At 28.0% G+C, this 18539-nt stretch overlaps 2 protein-coding genes across 2 annotated transcripts in view; one reads left to right on the forward strand and one right to left on the reverse strand.

Moving 5' to 3' along the window:
* The window catches only part of LOC123291653, a 109827-nt gene extending 99427 nt beyond the window's left edge, over positions 1-10400 (forward strand). Inside the window, exon 2 of the mRNA XM_044872013.1 lies at positions 8809-10400. Coding sequence (XP_044727948.1) covers positions 8809-10346 — 1538 coding nt within the window. The 3' untranslated portion in view covers positions 10347-10400. The remainder of the gene's footprint in view (positions 1-8808) is intronic.
* A 5656-nt stretch (positions 10401-16056) lies between these two features.
* Positions 16057-18429, reverse strand: LOC123291657 (rhodopsin). Its single transcript, XM_044872017.1, has 5 exons — positions 18292-18429; positions 17862-18214; positions 17302-17663; positions 16947-17224; positions 16057-16639 (listed from the first exon to the last, which is right to left on the reverse strand). The coding sequence occupies exons 2-5, from the start codon at positions 18205-18207 to the stop codon at positions 16510-16512; spliced, it is 1116 nt and encodes a 371-aa protein (XP_044727952.1). The 5' UTR covers positions 18208-18214; positions 18292-18429; the 3' UTR covers positions 16057-16509.
* Positions 18430-18539: the final 110 nt, after the last annotated feature.

Below are 18539 nucleotides of genomic sequence, written 5' to 3' on the forward strand. Positions count from 1 at the left end.
TAACCAATTTAACACGACTGTGGTTAGATTAAAACTAATTTTTCTGTTACTGAAAAAATTTTTAGCACAAGGAAATCGAGAGAATTCATTATAAAAATAAATAATTAGATTATTATGAAACTAAAATTTATTTACAAAAAGAAAGATCTATTTTTCTTTGGAAGCTTTTTAAATCTCTAATTAAAGTTTGAAACTCCCTTTTTAGATATAAAACTAAAGTGATACTCACCCGCTTCGCTGGGTTTAAAAGTAAAGATTGATAAAGATTGTTCCCGCTTATCCCCTTTCTATAACACTCAAAATAATGGTAAGGATTGTTTTACACAGGTAAAATATATGTAAGGTTTTCTATTTTTTTAAATGTATAATATTCATGATTATCGGGCCCCATTAAAATCTAGACCTACTCAAATCTTCCCAATAATAGCCCCCGACTATTAAAGTCGCTATGTAAACTACTTGACTTATTTGTTTCTTTTCAGATTTTATTTAACCTAATCGGGTTTTTTATTTGTTTAATTATTTGTTTTATTTACTCTTTTTTTACCTTTAGTGTTAAAAATAAGATATCAAAACGAATCAAATAAATGATTTATATCTAATATTCGAATAAAAACGATTTAACTTCTGAATCATCAGCGTCTTCTTCCAAAAAAAACTACTTAATAATGTAATAATTACTATTTATTATATTATTACTTACCAAGGAATATGTAATGTAAGATTTTAAGAAGAATGTCAAAAGAGAAATTTTTTCATTTGAAATAAGTTTCCGTATTTTTGTTAAATACAATAAACAACATATTAACTAACTTGCTAAGGTAAATAATAAAAATATATTCATAATATTTAAGTGATTAAATAATAAAAATTATTGAATATAAAAAAGTTATTATTAAATTTATCTTAGTAACCCCTTTCACTTTTTAATATGTTTAATTTAATATAATATATATTGTTAATATACAGATTCCTTTATATAAACTGATTCTTTTTAAATTTTATACCTTTTTAATAAATAATTACTATCTTAAACAGAAATAATGTTTTTATGCGGAAATAAACTATAAATAAGAATATAACGATTGTTCTTTTATATTCAATACAAACTGTAGCCACTGCTTCAATAACGTCTTTCTGAGGTAAAATCTACATCAGATTATGTCAAATTAACTACTTATCCGATTTTAAAAATTATTTCACCTATAATAACTTACAATGCAAAGAGTTTCTGAGGTATCGCAATGTTCGGTTCGATTTTAGTCCGTATCCCAAAAACTATTCGACCAGTCATCAAATGCAACCGATTTTTGTACTTTTTGGGTCAAAATTACCTTATATACACAGTTTTATCGAAATTGGAGATAAAAAAAATTTATCGATTTTTGCAATTTTTTAAGGCTTTTTAAAAAAATCGAGAAAAACGCAATAAAAAAAATTGGAATTTGATGAAACTCAGTAGATGGGGTAATTTTGATCCAACAAGTATAACAATCTGGGTTAATTTAATGATTGGATGCAGAGTTTCTGAGATATCGCAATATTTTGATCTATTTTAGTTTGTATCTCGAAAACGATTCGATCAGTCGTCAAATGCAATTTTTGTACCCTATATACTGAGTTTTATCGAAATTGTAGATAAAAATTTCTCGATTCTTTTACCCCTTTGATAAAATCGAGAAAATCGCATAAAAAATTTTTGTTTTGGAATTTGATTAGACTCAGTGAACAGGGTAATTTTGATCCAAGAAGTATAAAAATCAGGTTAATTTAATGATTGGACCTATAGAAAGCTACAATGTCAGCGAGTATCATGGGCAAAACTTCATTTTCAAAAAAGTTAGAATTCCCTACCGAAAAATTAAAATCCATAAAATTGTCAACAAAAGGGTGGATAAGTGAAGGCTATAATGTGATAGTCTAAAGGAGAAATTTCCCAGCCAAGCGGGCGGATATTTGCTAGTAATATATTAGGATAAATATAATACATATATTATACATATTATACATAATCTTAAATGTATAAACACATTATTACATTGTATTCATTAGAGTATTATATGAAAGTTCGTTGACCTGATTTCAAAGTCATCTCAAATTGCATTTTATATATTCACTTACTTGTTATTATAATATAAATATAAATATAAATGGCATTGACAAAGAGAGAAAAGGAAGTAAGTACATCAAGTAATCATTTATATTATATAAGACGCTCACGTTATATGAAGTTATGCATTTTTAACATCAATCAGAGTACTATCAGTTATAATAACTATACATCTTAACTTTACCATTCATTACAGAATTGTTAAACTTATACATTTGATCTCGAAAACATAAATCTGAGATAAGGTAAACATTATTGTCTTATTTTATGGGAACAATTACCTTTTGGAAATCATCAACTTTGTCGGTTAAGCTATCATGACTACTGCTTTGCACTCATGTAAACCATAATATGAATACTTGGTACAAAATATTTCGTCTTTCGACTTTTAACGCATTCTTAAACTGCAAGTAAATATAAACACGCAAAAATTTCGGCCAAATAAAATTTCTTATACTTATTCAAAACTAAAAAGAAATCAAAGTTCATGAGCAATGAAATACTTTTTTTTGTTGCCATTAGTTTTATAGAAACTACAGCCTTTTGATGTGATGTAGCATTATCATTGATGTTGTTTTAATCCAAGAAAATTTTTCCAAGACTACACAGGCCTTGGTTGTGATGAATTGATTTCAATTAATCCCTTCAAAGTTAATTAGAATTATAGCTAGACCGGTTCTAAATTGAAATTAAATTACTTGGAATAAGTTTATATTTTCATAATACCTAATAGATTGGCAGCTACTAATAGGATTATGGTTTCGACTGAATTACGAAAGTTTATATTTTCATAATACATACGACAAGATAATGTAAAGCTATAGATTGGCAACTACTAATAAGATTATGGTGTCGACTGAATTACGATTTTTCTTCAGAGTTTTCATTATTTAAAAAATATTCGAATGTACAATCCAATTTTCGATATTACGAATTTTACCACGAAAATTTTTAAATTTAAAGCAACGGAATATCGATATTAGTCAGTATCTATCAAACAATAAAGATGTCGAAGGACATAAACGGTTCAACAACACCAAAATTCGGCTACCGATCTAAAATACATGATTCCACAATGAACGTTTGAAAAATTCAATAATTTATTTTATTGACACACCTAATCGCTGTCAATTAAAAATTTATTTGTTAAATTACAATCCATATACTTAATTTTTTATATACAGTGATGAAAAAAAGTTCAGAAACCCTTAAATTACTTTCAAAAGAGGGCTGAATACGGTTCGTTTAACAACAATACCACTCAAACAGTTTCCTTATGAGAGTGAAAGTGTATCGGAGTATGTTCACGGCCTTATGAGGATTTAATTGCCGTCCATTTTAGTATATTTTTGTCACATGAAGCAAACTGAATTTTAATTCAATAAAAACATGAGTGGCATTGTCATTAAATGATCTGTATCAATCACCGTGAACTTATTTAAAATTTCAGCTCTTAAATAGTTTGAGGATTGCCATCACTGTAAAATTAATTTTGTCCATCACTGTATTAGTATTTTATATGTAATTAAATCACAAACAATTTTTTTTTTCTTTTGGTAAGTATAAAAAATTTAGTTTATTGATTCATAATAAATAAAAATTTAACATAATGAAAGAAGAAGTTATTATTACGGAAGCAACACAACATACCGAATCTAACATGATTACCTTGAGAAATAGAATCTAGTATCTACATAATACTAAAAATATTAACAAAAATGATATTTCTAGTCCAACTATACCTATTACCTTTTTTATTTAACTTACTTCTATTATACAAAAACTGTCAGATTTAACTTAACTTGAGCATCATGAAAGTTCAATGAAGTTTTTGGAACCATTTTTCTTATCGCGCGTTCAGCGGATAGGGACAAGACAAAGAAATGCCGAACATTCAACACCGGATGATCGAAAGCCATTTTTTATAGTTTTTATCTTAAAATATTAATTATTGGTATGAAAACAAAAATCACTGATCAATTCATCTAAATCAACACATTCAAGACCCGTTAAAAGATGGGGGTCATTTTATCTATTTTAATTTTACACACAAAATAGGGATCATTTAAGCCTATATAAAGGGGATCATTATACCCGTAACGACATATTTGAATTTCGTCATAAAAACTGACCTCAAAATTTATTATACGCCTATGAAAATGTTTTACAATATTATTATCAACAGTAAAACAGCCACCATGAAATTTGTCTTACTATAAATCATAAACAGTAATATTAATATTTTTACTACGAAACACAAATTAGCTTATACATCACCATAAGTCTTCGTTGAACGATTTATTTGATCGCACGGAAACCATCTACCGATAAATATGCTAGAAGGCTTTAATGGTTTACTTAAAACAACGAGGGATCATTTTAGCGTGAGGGATCATTATAAATCACTTTTCCCTAATTGGATAATATACATTATTCCAATAATGTGTTAGGTCTTGTTCATCAAGTTATAATGGAAGTGATGAGATGAATTAAATTTTAAAATAATTTCATAACCTATTTAACACTTAAATTTAATTATCAAGCGCAAAAAATAGGTATGTGTTTAGGTATTATGTAGTTATGTTTAATAATATTTTTTAAACAAAACTGTTATACGCTTTTTTGTTAAATTAGTACAAGTAAGACACCTTTGTAGCTGAAATCACAATTATAATTTAAAAAAAAAACGTTATAATTATTTAACAGAACATAATTTTAATATTTATATAATAATCAATCAAGAATCTATTTGCGAGTCTTTTTTTTAAATCGGAGGGGATTGTTGTATTCATTCAAAAAAAAATTGAATATTAATTACCTCAATAAACATAAATTTATTTTTTGTATAATTTGCAAGTATATTAGTTCAGCCATTTTGCTAAAGTTATACCTCTCACAAAAGAACAGAAATTTTTTCATTGGATATTAGGAGAGAATTAGTACTTTACATCCGTCAAAAAGACTATTTGTCAAATTGTGGTAGGCTGAGTTTAAAGTTCAGATTTCACCCTGTATGACTGAACAGAATTTCAAATCGGTATTGCTTTAAATAACGAAAATATGAGGGGGTGTCTTCATCTTAAATGCGACTCACTGTAAACATTGAGTATTCGTTTTGGTAAACATTCAACTGATGACTTTGGAAAATATGTGCGTGATATTCAACTTATTAAACGCATATTTTCAAAATATTTTCAAAAGAATGATATGATAATTTATTTTTAGAGTAAAGTATAACATTTTTATATAAAATTAAATAAAGTTTCAAGTGTATGTAGGTACATCTGCGATTTTTATCAAAAATTTATGACGATGTGCTGTATTTATACAATTTACTTAAAAATATTTTTATACATTCAAATCTACGACCACTGGAGATAGTCAAAAAGTTTATAATAAAGGTTACATCTTTCTCATTTTTTAACTTTTTAACTGATGCTCGGGGCTCAACATTGTTTTCTGTTTCGATTCCGAGAGACCGGTTTGCTATTTATCCGAGATTGTTGAATATACGTAATTATGTTCTGTTTAAGGAGCAGAAGAGAGTAAACTCTTTGAAGTGAAATTGATGTACGCCCTTGCATAAGTTTCACCTGCATATTTAAAACATTACTTATTTTATATGATGGTATAATAATATTTTTATGCAAACTGTATATTATTTTAAAAGTAAATTTTATTTGCATTTTTTAGTTATCAAACATATTTTTAAATCAAGGTTAAGAACAGAAATTTTTTGTCCGAACCATTTTAATTACTTAAATTTTTATAGCTTTTACTTATTAAGTTGCAGAAATTTTTTTTGTACCAATTCAAGAACAAGATTGAATTACAGATAATAAATTTAACGAAATCTATGTTTATAAAAATTTACATTTTTATTATAGTCCTGTAATAATTGTTACGATAAAAATTTTGTACCTGTATACAGAAATTTTATGGACTTGTCATATTCATATGAATAAAAAACTCGCCATGTTAAGACGCTTTTATAAGCTTTTAACTTGATATTTACTTCTTCATTATTGTAAACAAATATTAAACCTGAATTTTTACTCCCGGCTAGTTATCAAATTGATTTAAACTTTTAAAAATAGATTTTTATCTTTGTGTAGATATTAATTAGTAACCAATATCTTGGTAGAATTTTAAAATAGCCTCCGAAATAAAAATCTTTAATTTGATGGAAGCGATTTGAAAAATTATATAGAAGTCTTACTAAAAAGTATATAGATAAAAATTTCACCTTGATATATTTTTTCGTTTTTAAGTTATCGTGTACACAGACAGGCAGACGGTCGGACAGACAACCGGAAATGAACCAATTAGGTGATTTTATGAACACCTATATCAAAATTTTGTTTGTAGCATTAATATTTTTAAGCGTTACAAACTTGGGACTAAACTTAGTATACCTTGATATATAATACATGTAAACACGGTATAAAAATAGGAAACCACTAACCAGACACCATAAAAACATGTTATCAGTCAGTAAAATCAGCAAATTTTCATTAGTAAATTATGAATTACAAGTGGTTTTTATTGATTAAAAAAGGAATATTTAATATTCAATATAATCGATAGGTACTTTTCAAATCCATATCATTATAGCGTAATGACCTTACTAATTTTTATCAATGGAAATTTATAAGAAAAATTAGTATCAAAATATATACCTATTTATTTCAATGTCAAAATCGATTTTAATATACTAAATAAAACTGTTTTAAATAAATTAGGATCCATTGAATTACAAATTTTTGAAATATTAATTGGTAATAAATTATCTATTAATTTTAGTGAAAGAAAAAAGACCGGAACATTTAAATAATAATATTTATAAACAAACAAACCTTCTAATGTTTAAAAATATTTTTTACTTCAATGTTGATGACCTAAACAGAACGATATTGACTTCTTTACTTGATTCTTTAAAAATGTGTAAAGATGATTTATAGTCTTTAAAATGGAATATTTTTTAAAATAATAATTAAATTTAAATATTAACTTTCGTCATTAAATTGATGACATCATATGGCTAAGAAGACACATAATCAAACCACTCTCTTTAAGTAGTTTTTAATTGCTTCACTAAAAAAGCTTCCAGTGAAAAATTTTGGCGATGAAGGAGGCTGTTATGACTAATTTGCAGTTCTTTACATGTTAATTTTATAGAAATTTGTCAAATTAAAATTATTGAAAAACACTAATTAATAAACTTAATGCACTAAAAATTGTGAAAATAAGAAATCAAATTGCACAAATCTTATTTTTCAAATGTAAATTATCATAATTATTTATTTAAATTTGTGAGACAATAATATTAAATTTTCAATGTAAGTCATAAATGCTATCCATATAATTATATATGCATCCATACATAAATTCTATAACTAAAGTAGTGTACCGTTACCATGGAAACGCCTCCAATAAAACTCACGCACGATGCGAATACCTAAAAATTTAAATCAGAAACTTTTAGGTTACTAAATAATGCATTTTATTATGCCTTATTTAAAGTAAGAAAAACAAATTAGCTTAATCTTCGTGCGTTCTTGCACATCAAAATACAAAATTAATTGAAATACCAAATATGTAGATTAAATATTTTCTATTATTGTCAAGTTATTTACATTTCATAGAATAACATTATTATAAAAAAAAAATACAAAAAAAAAAATTAATTTTTGTATTAACCAAATAAACAGATGTTGATACAGTAATTAATAATTATTATTTAATCAAATATTTTGTAATAATAATAAAAATATAACGGAAGATCAGAAAAAATAAGGTCAATCTTTAACAATATTAAAATATTTTACGTTAATTTAAAAAAAAAAAAAGAAGTGTATCGTTAATACATTCGTCTAACTGTTTTCTGTGGCTTCTATCGTGAAAAATTTAAATATATTTTAACCCTCCCTCCGCCAGTTGTATGTACCATAAAACAGCAAACCGTTGATTTTTTTTTTTGTTAATTTTTTAGCGAGCTGGCAGATTTTCCTTTATCAGATGGCAAACAGAGTCTAGATTTATTTGCCATCCATTGACATCGTTGTTCTGCCCAGATTAGCTTATCTTTATAAAATATCCAAAAACTTTATCTATGCTATAGCTTTCATTATAAATAGATAGACCTTATCTGCATTGAATGATAGGATTATTGAATAAGAAAATTTTTCACTCTGAAATATTATATTCTGACCTTCCCACTCATATCAAAATATATTATGGCGGAAATAGAAATATTCCTAATAGTCAAGAATTTTACATATTTTTGTAGTATTTTTATTGTTATCTATAATTGGCTGAAATTTTCTCCATAATTTTATGTATATTTGTCCTTGAATTCAATGGAACGCGGCCTAGAAAGAGTTAAGTTTTCAAGGAATATCGTTAGAATCCTTGTTACCAGGCTAAAAATATGACCCAATTTTATTTTTAATTTAATAATTTTTTTGACACCTGTTAAATGTCAACTTATTGAACCAAATAAGATTACTCTTGTAGTTTTTTCGTAGACCGCGCCGTTTCTGAGATATTAGCAATTCAATGTTAAGAAAAACTCCCAAAAAAAAAAAAAAAAAACATTTGAAAAGCTCAAAAACAAAGCTTACCAAAACTTTAAAATAATCTTTGAACGTGAACCAAATGAATGTTTGTATTAAATTTTTTTTTTCTTTTTGTTTCAGGTGAAAACTGTATTGAAAAACCACTGAATACATTATGGCGAAATTATACACAATCAAATCGTGCCGACGTACGAATGCAGTTAATGGTAAGCGGTGGTGGATTACGAGCAACAACCAGAGACCATGGATTAACGGAATATTGGGCAAATCGAATCTCATTTTGTGCAGCACCATCAACATTTCCACGTTTATTTTGTTGGGTATATCGTCATGAAGGGCGACGTTTACGACATGAATTACGATGCCATGCAGTACTATGTAGTTCTGCGTCAGTAGCTCGAAAATTAGCTGTACAATTAAGAAGTAGTCTAGCACAAGCCTTGGCTGAATTTAAACGTGATAAAATCTCACGTCAAAATGCACGATTATCATTAGTGAATTCATGCTATGAAAACCCTTCAATGCCACGTAGAAAAATTTTATTAAGTACTGGTTCACAAAACTATCGGCCACCATTAGAACGTTCAAAGTCTGCACCAAAATTGACAATGATCGAAGAGAATATTGTGGAAGAAGAAGATGACGATGTATTTGATACAAAAAATATTACAAGTCCTAATCGAGTACATCCTAGTTTAAGACACTTGCGGCATAGTGATAGCACATCTGTTCTACTGGACAAAAAATTACGAATGCAAAGATTTGATTTGAAGAAAGATTTAGCATCACGATTACCGCCATTATCCTCAAAAAATTTAAATACAAATAATAATTCAAATTTACAAGATAAACGACTTTTAAGTGTAGATGAAGAATGTTCAGAAGAGAATACAAATTATTCAGCAAAACAGCCATTCGCTAAACGAAATTATAGTTTAAGAAAATGTAAAAATCGATTATCAAATCGAACATTTAATAAAGATAAATTAGATATAAATAAAAACGACACAGATGACGAATCCGAATCAATTGATTTAAGTGAATTAACGATAGAATTAAAAGATGTCACCGAGGAGAATAAAAAAATTATAGAGGAGTTATTAGCGGAAAGTATGAATAACACAGAAAATAAAACCAATAGTAACAATCAAGATGGTAGCAGAGCGTGGTTGGATAGTGATGAGGGTTCACTATCCAGTGGTTGTGAATCAGCTGGAACAGCAGCATCTGATGTAGAATCATGTACAACACACAATGAAAATAATTGTGAATCACTAACAGCAAATGATTTAATTGAATATTTAAATTCAGAATCAAATTTAGAATCGAGTAGCCTTGATTTCAAAATTGGTTCAACAGTTTTAGCACGTGTCCGAAGTTTAGAACGAATATCAACATCCTGTAATAACGGAGTACGATCCTTTCAAAATTATATACCTGAAATGGATGATGTTAGTTTAATACCTGTGGGAGAAATTTCGAGTGATTTTAGTTCATTACGTATATTTAAAAAGAAATTAGAGAATGAGAAAAATGACAAAGAGAATAATGAAGGATCTGAAGGCGAAGAAGAGAATGCCAGTTCTTGTAGCGATGAAAGTGGATACGTTGAATTACTCGAATCAGCACAAGATAATAAAACTGCTGAACTTGTTTGAAGCAGAAACAAGGATAATTCTCTGACTGACTGAATAATAATATTTATTTTTGTAAATTTTTTAGTTTTATTATGATTTTAGAAAAATTTAACTGTGATGAATTTGAGAAAAAAAAAAACTTTTCTTTGGTACCTGGGTTACCATTTACAATGTTAGTATTATTTTCTCAATTTTATTTGAAATAACTAACTGTTATTTTTTTTGTTAATGAATGGTAATGTTTTTTTTTTGTGTATTTCAGTTGTTTTGCATCGATTATAACTCTTGTTGAGACCTCGTAATAATCATTTTGAAAAGTAGTCTCAATCAATTTCGTTGAATTCACATTTTTACAACAGACATTCCTAAAAAACTCCTAATTATACAAACAACTCGATAGTTCTAACGCACTTATTTCGGGCGCAGTAATTAAATTACATATTCCAGGCGTTTGAAGTTACAAGACAAGTTACAATTAACTTTTCATTGTTGAAATATGTTCAGGGGTATTCCGAATGTAAATAATTTTGAATCGCTATAAATAAAAACCTATTCATTATACAGAAAAAGTTTTAGAATAAAAGTTGTAGAAAATGTTAGTATCTACAAAAATGATCCCTACTATTTTTGTCGTACGATGCACCGTTCACGAAATATTAGATAAAGCGTGTTTTTCAAGATGGCAGTTGAAGCTCGTGTCCTCTCGTTCCGCCAAACCAGGTTTACATTCAGGGGATGTCCCAACAATAAAAAAATTTATGCACTATGAATCTACTTTTTTTGCTCTGGCTATTGGGATGTATACATATGAAATTTTGTACAGAAAAATGTGAAATATCCTATCAATGAAGTTTCAATGTTATTTTTGATGTAAAACAATTTGATAAAATTTATACTCTTGGATAAAACATAAATGTTTAAATATGTTATAGAATTAGAAAGATAGCGATACCAAAATATCAATTTGTTTTTAGTGATAAACAAAAAATAGTAGAGCGGGTAATAGCAAAAGAAATTTTATGAAATCTACAATATTGTAATTGTTATCACATAATTATTTGGGTTTTTGATTTGCTTAAGTTTAATAAGAGCAGAAAGATCATTGTTAGCTACATTAATTATTACATATATATTTGTCACGCTTACATTCATTTTGTAATCGTTTTTCATCAAAAAAAAATCGTTTACTTAATTTTTTAAAAATTTTTGAATATCAACCTAAAATTATAGAGGAAGCTTAAAACAAAAAACTACCTATGTGTGTATTGAACAATATTAACTACTTAAATTCAAACTAAATTTTTTAACGGCCACATTTTAAGCAATCTACTCGAAATCTTTTAGAATGGACTTGAGTTAAACTCAAAATTTTAGTAAATTATTTATATTTTTAATAAATTCTAGAAAGGAGTTGAAAATTTCACATAAATTAAAATTTTCAATGTTTTTGAAAGATTTGATTGAATTTTATAGACCAAATAAATTAGTTATGTCCTTTTTAAGACAATATCGTTGGTTCGACGCCAAAAAACATGGAATTATAGATATAATATTCAAATATCTATGATTACATTCTTGATTATATAAAACTAGATAGATTTTGCAATATTTCCACAATAAATAATATTTTAATCATATTCATTGGCTGCAAAACAAAGCTATTTCAAAAAGCCTTTTATTCCTTAGTTACTAAGTTTGATACATTTACCGGTTAGTGCAGTAAAAGATGTTAAAAAAATCTGCTAATTAAGAAAATGAAATAAACCTATTCCTTTTTGCTAAAACATGGTGGAATGTGCTTCGTAGGTGTTAAATATCATTCGTAAACTTTTGAGTTAGTTGCATAAATGTTTCTATTTATTAATAAACAATAAATTGTTAATAAATTGAAACGCTTCATAGTGACTTAAAAAAATTAATAAATAGGCAATTTGTATTACGAATATGTGAGTGTACAAATAATCGAAAAACTATACGTAATACAAGTTGCCTAGTTATTAATTTTTTTAAGTCAGGTTTTCATGGACTGTGTCATTTAATTAACCATTTATTGTTTATTAACAAATAAAACTGTTTGTGCAATTAATTAATGGTTTACGAAAGATATTTAACGCCTAAAAAACACATTCCAACAGGTTTTAGCAGAAAGTGAGCGGTTTATTTCATTTTCCTTAATTTATTGCATCTTTGGCTGTACTATTAATTGAAAGCTCTGTTCTGTAGGGTGCACATATTGCAAAATACTTCTAATTTTATTAATTACTTCTAGCAGTAGCACAACGCGGAATACATGCGATTGGGTTCTATTTTATTATATAAAAAAAAAAAATATGCGATGTGCGTGCTACGAATAGAAGTATTTCTTCATTTAGGTATCAGAATTTGATAATATTTACCAATGTTTATTGTAATCTCGTTTCAATCAGTTTCCTGTATTTCTACTAATTGTATTTAGTTATTAAGCTATTGACGGTGATTGAATCATTGTAATCGAAATATTTATCAATTTTGTTTTGGGTAAAAATTTGACAGTAATGTCAATGCTTTTGGTCGAGAAAAAAAAAGACATAAACAAGCGCTTTGGTTTCAACAAAATATTATTCTTTGGTGCTTAATTTGAAATAAAGTTAATACGTTCCATACCTTTGAGTGTTTTTTCATAAAATTAATTGATATTATTTTAAATAAAAAAAATTAATTTACCTTTAAAACAGTTAAATTAATAAGCCATAATATTTATGCTTTTTATTGCAAACAAGTTTAACAACAAAACTTATAAAGTGAAACGTGTCTACATTAATTTTATTAGAATAAATTAAATAACTAAAAACGGTTAATTGCGATAAGATTTATATCCTATAATTAATTAAAAGCTGTTTTTTCACTCAATATATTGAGCTTGTTTAGCAGATGTTTACAGCATCAAAAATTAACCAATTATAAACTTCATCAACAATGATCAAAGGCATAGAATCTCTTAAATGTTGCTCAGGCCGTTTTTACTCGGGTAAAAAAAGACACGGACTAAAAAAAGGACAAATTTGAAATTCGCATCCCGGCGTCCGATATGATTAAGACGGCCGTGATGTTATTTACAATTTTAAAGTATATGTCCTCAAAATTGTATAAATTTTCGTTTTTTTCCAAGGGGAGACAATAATTATGTTTCACTAGATAATTGGTAATCTTTAAAAATCATCCTTTTGGACTTTGATAATTCTTATGTAGAATTTAGGCGTCTACTTGGTGCTTCATGTGAAACGATCTAGTCTGATAAAGTTAAAATTATTGGTTTCTTCGCACCAAACTTAGCTTAAAATTATTGACTTAGGGTGTCCCCATATGTTTGCAACTTTTGGTTACAAATGAAACTATATACCGACTGTTCTATAATTGGCTGCAGAACTCCGAACTTCCGAAATAAGCTTATCAAAATAAACGGAAAAGTTATTTACCAAATTAGACCTCAGATCGAAATTGGGTAAAGAGCTTTTTCGTTTGTTTTGATGAGTTTATTTCGAAAGTCAGGCGTTCTGCAGTCAATTATAAAACATCCTGTATTATCAGTCGGTTTCCATGGTTAATTGCTTTTATATCAATTTGTTGGCTAATTAAAGAAAAACATTCGCATGGAATAGGTTCAAATTCCTTTAATTTGTTTCCAATGTTCTTTTAAATTTAAATTGATCCAAATAGGTTTGGAATGAAACGCTTATGACGTTTGTCCAGGCGTAAACGCATCACTTTATACTCAAAAAATACAGTTCATATAGTTATTATATGAATGGATGAGCTATTAATTTGCAACTTACCGAAAGTTACAATATCAGAGTCCCACAAAGAAATTTATTTACCGTCTCTTTATTTATCGCTTCATATTATAATCCAAAGTCTTTAACAAAGATCAATTGATTTTATTTATTAATTTATAAAAAAAAATAATATTGAAGTTATATTTATTGTGAAGTAAAATAATTTTTTTTTCTTTTATCATTTATGTGTCATACTTTGCTATTCCTCTAAAAAAAAGGAGTTAAAATATGTTGTCTGTTTTTATGTTATTTTATGCTCCCTGTTTTAATTGTCGTTTAAATTAATTCAGCTGAGTGTTACCTGTTACTGTTAGACATTAATGAATTATTGCTAAACTCATTAACAAACACACACACACACACAATTTAGTACCTTATAGAGTAACAAAGTCGTATTATTTTTAATTGTTACTCCAAATATAATTGTAATTTTCATGTTAATATAATATATATAGTTAAATCATATTCGATATGATCGATATATCGAAATGATTGTAATAAATATGTATGTATATAATATTATAATGTATGTTTGATTAATTGTATCAAACAACAAATATTAAATAAAAAATTACACAATCAATTTATTGAATTTATTATTACATTTTCCTTAAAATTATAATCATAAGTAAATATCTATCTTTGTATATCTTTGTGTCCATCGAAAAGCAGCCAGAGAAAGGCGCTGTTGAAGCAAACATAGAGATAATACATATCTGTCATATCTCTATGGTAGGTAGCAAAAGTGTAAGTTTTAAAAGAAAGTAATTAGAATAAGATAAAGATCAAAAAGTCGTTAGAGCAAGATAAAGAAATTCACATCAAACATAAAGTAATAAGAGTAGGTAAGTTAAAGATCTAAACAAGTTATTAGAGAAGGGTAGAGAGATAAGTTCACATCAAACTATTTTGGTGGGTTTTTGAGCTATAATTTGCTACTTACCACTGGGCACTTTTTCACTTTATTCCCCATAAAAAATGGTAACTTTTGTGTAAGTTATTTTTTGATTGGTTAACTACAAAACGAGCCATTAGCCATTACAGATTAAAATGACCCTGACGCACGCCTCATGCAGCTCGATACAATCGTCTCAAACTTTATTACTACAAACATTAAATTTATATTCCAACAAACATAATCTTGTCTACCAAGAAACATAATAAAAACAAAAGGTTTGGCATACCTACTATTATTTATAATTTGTGAAATGCAAATTATTTTTGGGGACTGTAGCAGAAGGCGAAAAGTCTATTTCGAAATTGAAATTAATCAAAAACTACTAACGAAAGCAGATTTCAAAACAGACACTATCATAAAAAAGTTTGCCTTAGAAGCAAGAACATATATCTATATATAAGGACGTGAAACTCGAGTGGAGAGGGTAGTCGGAAAAAAGGGGCCTATCTGGGCGAGGTCTAATCCTCGATCGTTGAGTTATTAAACGATATTTATTTAAAAAGCACACATCAGTCATTTTTCAAATGGTTTCTATAATGTGCTCGGATCGATAGGTAGACTAAATCGTAGGTTTATAAAAAGAAAAGTACGAAAAAGATGGTTTATGTTAACGCTCGCGTACAAAATTTTTTTGTAATGGAATGCTCTTTAGTAGACGTGTCATGTCGTAACGATTTAAGTATTTATTATGTATTTTAATATTGGTTAGTACCAAACATCTGATATCTGTATAGTTTGCAATTAAGCAAGTCGACGCGTCGACTTGCTTAATTGCAAGCGACGCCATACATTATTCTATGGTCGATGTCCTGTTGGATCCACTCATAGATAAAATACTATTACAATATCTTTGGATCCACTACGATTATCCTTACTTTCTGCACCAAAATAATATACCAACCATGAAGACTATATAAGACTGTAAATGGTTTATAAAGGGTAGGTAATAATAATTGAAATAAATTTTAATTGCTTGCTGGGTTTTATTGTTTGTATGAAAAAAATACTAAGTACTATAAATTGGAATGCATTGTCAATTATACAGTTTTAAAAATTGAATGATTAACAATTTTTTATCTGATATTTTAATTAATTTTTTTTTAAAGAAAATAATAATTAATACACATTTTTTCCTGTAGAATTGCAAATTTTCGTCATATAAGTAATTAAGTATTTGATCACTAGAAAATTGTGACAATTATAATGTTCATACAATTCCCATTTTTAACACCGCATTTTAAAATTATTTTATTATATTTATTTCATTTACACCGTTATTTACATTTAATATAATTTGGCAGTTCGTTTCCATTTTTTTTTAAACTCATTATTTTTATTTTAAAATATACTTTGTATTATTAAATTTCGTGCGCCATTAAAAACGGGTAAATTTGTCATACGACATTCAACGAATTTATGCGGCTGGTTTTTCTTCTGAGACATTTGTAGCACCAGATACAACTGATGTTCCATCGTCGTGTGGTTCTCCAGCACAGACCAAAGATGGGAATCTTGCGCCAAGAGCAGCTCGGTATTTTGGATGGCTAAAAAGTATTAAAAGTATTATTAATAAAAAAATTATCGATTCATTTAATATTATTCTTGGTATAAACAAATGTGGTAGCAATCGAAATAACGCTTGATTTCTCTGCTCGAATTTTTTCACTCCCAACATCATTCAATAATCACGTAACCAAACTATTGTTAATTAGCTATAGTGGATTAAAAATAAAATTATGTAGAGGTTATGGTGTACAAAGTTAAAGAATATTTAACGATGTAAAATGTTTGCCACATCCCCTGAATCAATTTTGACTGTTTTTTAACTAAATATAAAAATTTGTCATTTACCTGATACCATACACAATTGGATTGTATACTGCATTAGCTTTAGCGAATAATGATCCCCAGATGGTAGCCAAGGGGCTGATTGTCATGGATTCAAAAACTCCAGCATAGTTGATAATGAGATATGGAGTCCATGCAAAGAACCATAAGGTGATTGTCATTAAAGCTACTTTAGCCAATTTGCATTCGGCACTTGTGTTTGCTGCTTCTGATGAACGAAGTGATGCTACGTTCATTTTTTTAGCTTGTTCTCTCATTGATTTTTCATGAGCAGCCACAGCCTAAGTAATTAATAACCGATAAGTTTTCAACAAAGTCTTTGAAACTATTTCAAACATGTCCAAATTCAAATAATTACCTGTACAATGAAGAAATATGAGTAGATAATTGTCAAAAGTGGTGCGAAGTAAACGAACACGGAGTAGACCAAGATATAGCTGCGGCTTGTCCAGTCCTTGGATAAGTAATCAGTTCCGCAAGCGGTCATGTTACCTTCTGGTACGTATCTGTTCCATCCAAAGAATGGGAAGGAAACCCATACAACAGATAATATCCATACTAACATAATTCTCATCATGGCAGATCCATTTGTCATGGGTTTCGCTGATAATCCTTTAACAATTACATTGTATCGATCCAATGCAATCATTGTCATTGTCCAGATGGATACACTTCCAAATAATGATCCAAGCATAGCATAAACTTCGCAGATTAGTGGTCCTAAACAATAAATTGTTGTAAAATGAATTATTTTACCCTTTAGTAAATCAATCATTATCCATAATTCATAGACTTTCCGGTTCAATAGTCAATTCAATTGAATTGAATAAGAAACTGAATTTCGATTGATTTCCGATTAATTTGAATTGGATATAAATCGGTTACTAGAGATCATAATAAATCGCCAGTTAAATTTACCTAATACCCATGTTTCATGATAGCAGTTGTAAACCATAGGCGGGAACATTGTGAACATCATGAAGAAATCAGAGAAAGCCAAGTTAACAACCAAAAGATTTGAAGGAGTTCTAAGTGATTTTGTGGTAGAAAAGATAAAGATAACCATGCCATTTCCAATAACGGATGTTACTCCAAGACAGAAGATAGCAAAGCCGAGAATACTGTGCCATAGTGGATTCATTGGTGGAAATTGAAACCAGTGAGCATCAACCATGTGTAACATGTCTGGTGGAACTTTATCCACGACAGTCATGTTACCTGATCCTTGCCAAGCACTATACGAAGGTCCGGAAACGAACGCCATTTTGATGCTATAAAAACCGATAAAAATTTATTTAATAAATTGAAACAGAGTCTGCTATAAAAATTGAATAATATAAGCGCTCACTTTTTGTTTTAAGGTGTTATTAGTTTAATGAAATAAAAACAACTGAAGAAAATCGCACAAAGTCGAACTACTTCAGTGTTGAAAAATAATATTGTGAATATATTCTCGAAAAAGAATTTCTTCTTTGAAGACTCGGACGAGACTCAAAGTTTACACAGTAATGTTTTTGATTTTATATACAAATTTCGTAAGCATCATATTCTTAATTAAATAAACGATAATTAGGTATATATCTTTTAAAAACTTCC

The sequence above is a fragment of the Chrysoperla carnea genome, chromosome 2 (assembly GCF_905475395.1).
Source record: "Chrysoperla carnea chromosome 2, inChrCarn1.1, whole genome shotgun sequence".
In the NCBI taxonomy this organism is placed as follows: Eukaryota; Metazoa; Arthropoda; class Insecta; order Neuroptera; family Chrysopidae; genus Chrysoperla; species Chrysoperla carnea.

Bases quoted from the DNA above. Each gene is read 5' to 3' on its own strand.
- LOC123291657 (XM_044872017.1), bottom strand. From the start codon at position 18,207: ATGGCGTTCGTTTCCGGACCTTCGTATAGTGCTTGGCAAGGATCAGGT. The intron at 17,664-17,861 runs GTAAATTTAACT...TTTATTGTTTAG, and splicing joins TCATGAAACATGGGTATTAG to GACCACTAATCTGCGAAGTT. The intron at 17,225-17,301 runs GTAATTATTTGA...TTAATTACTTAG, and splicing joins CATATTTCTTCATTGTACAG to GCTGTGGCTGCTCATGAAAA.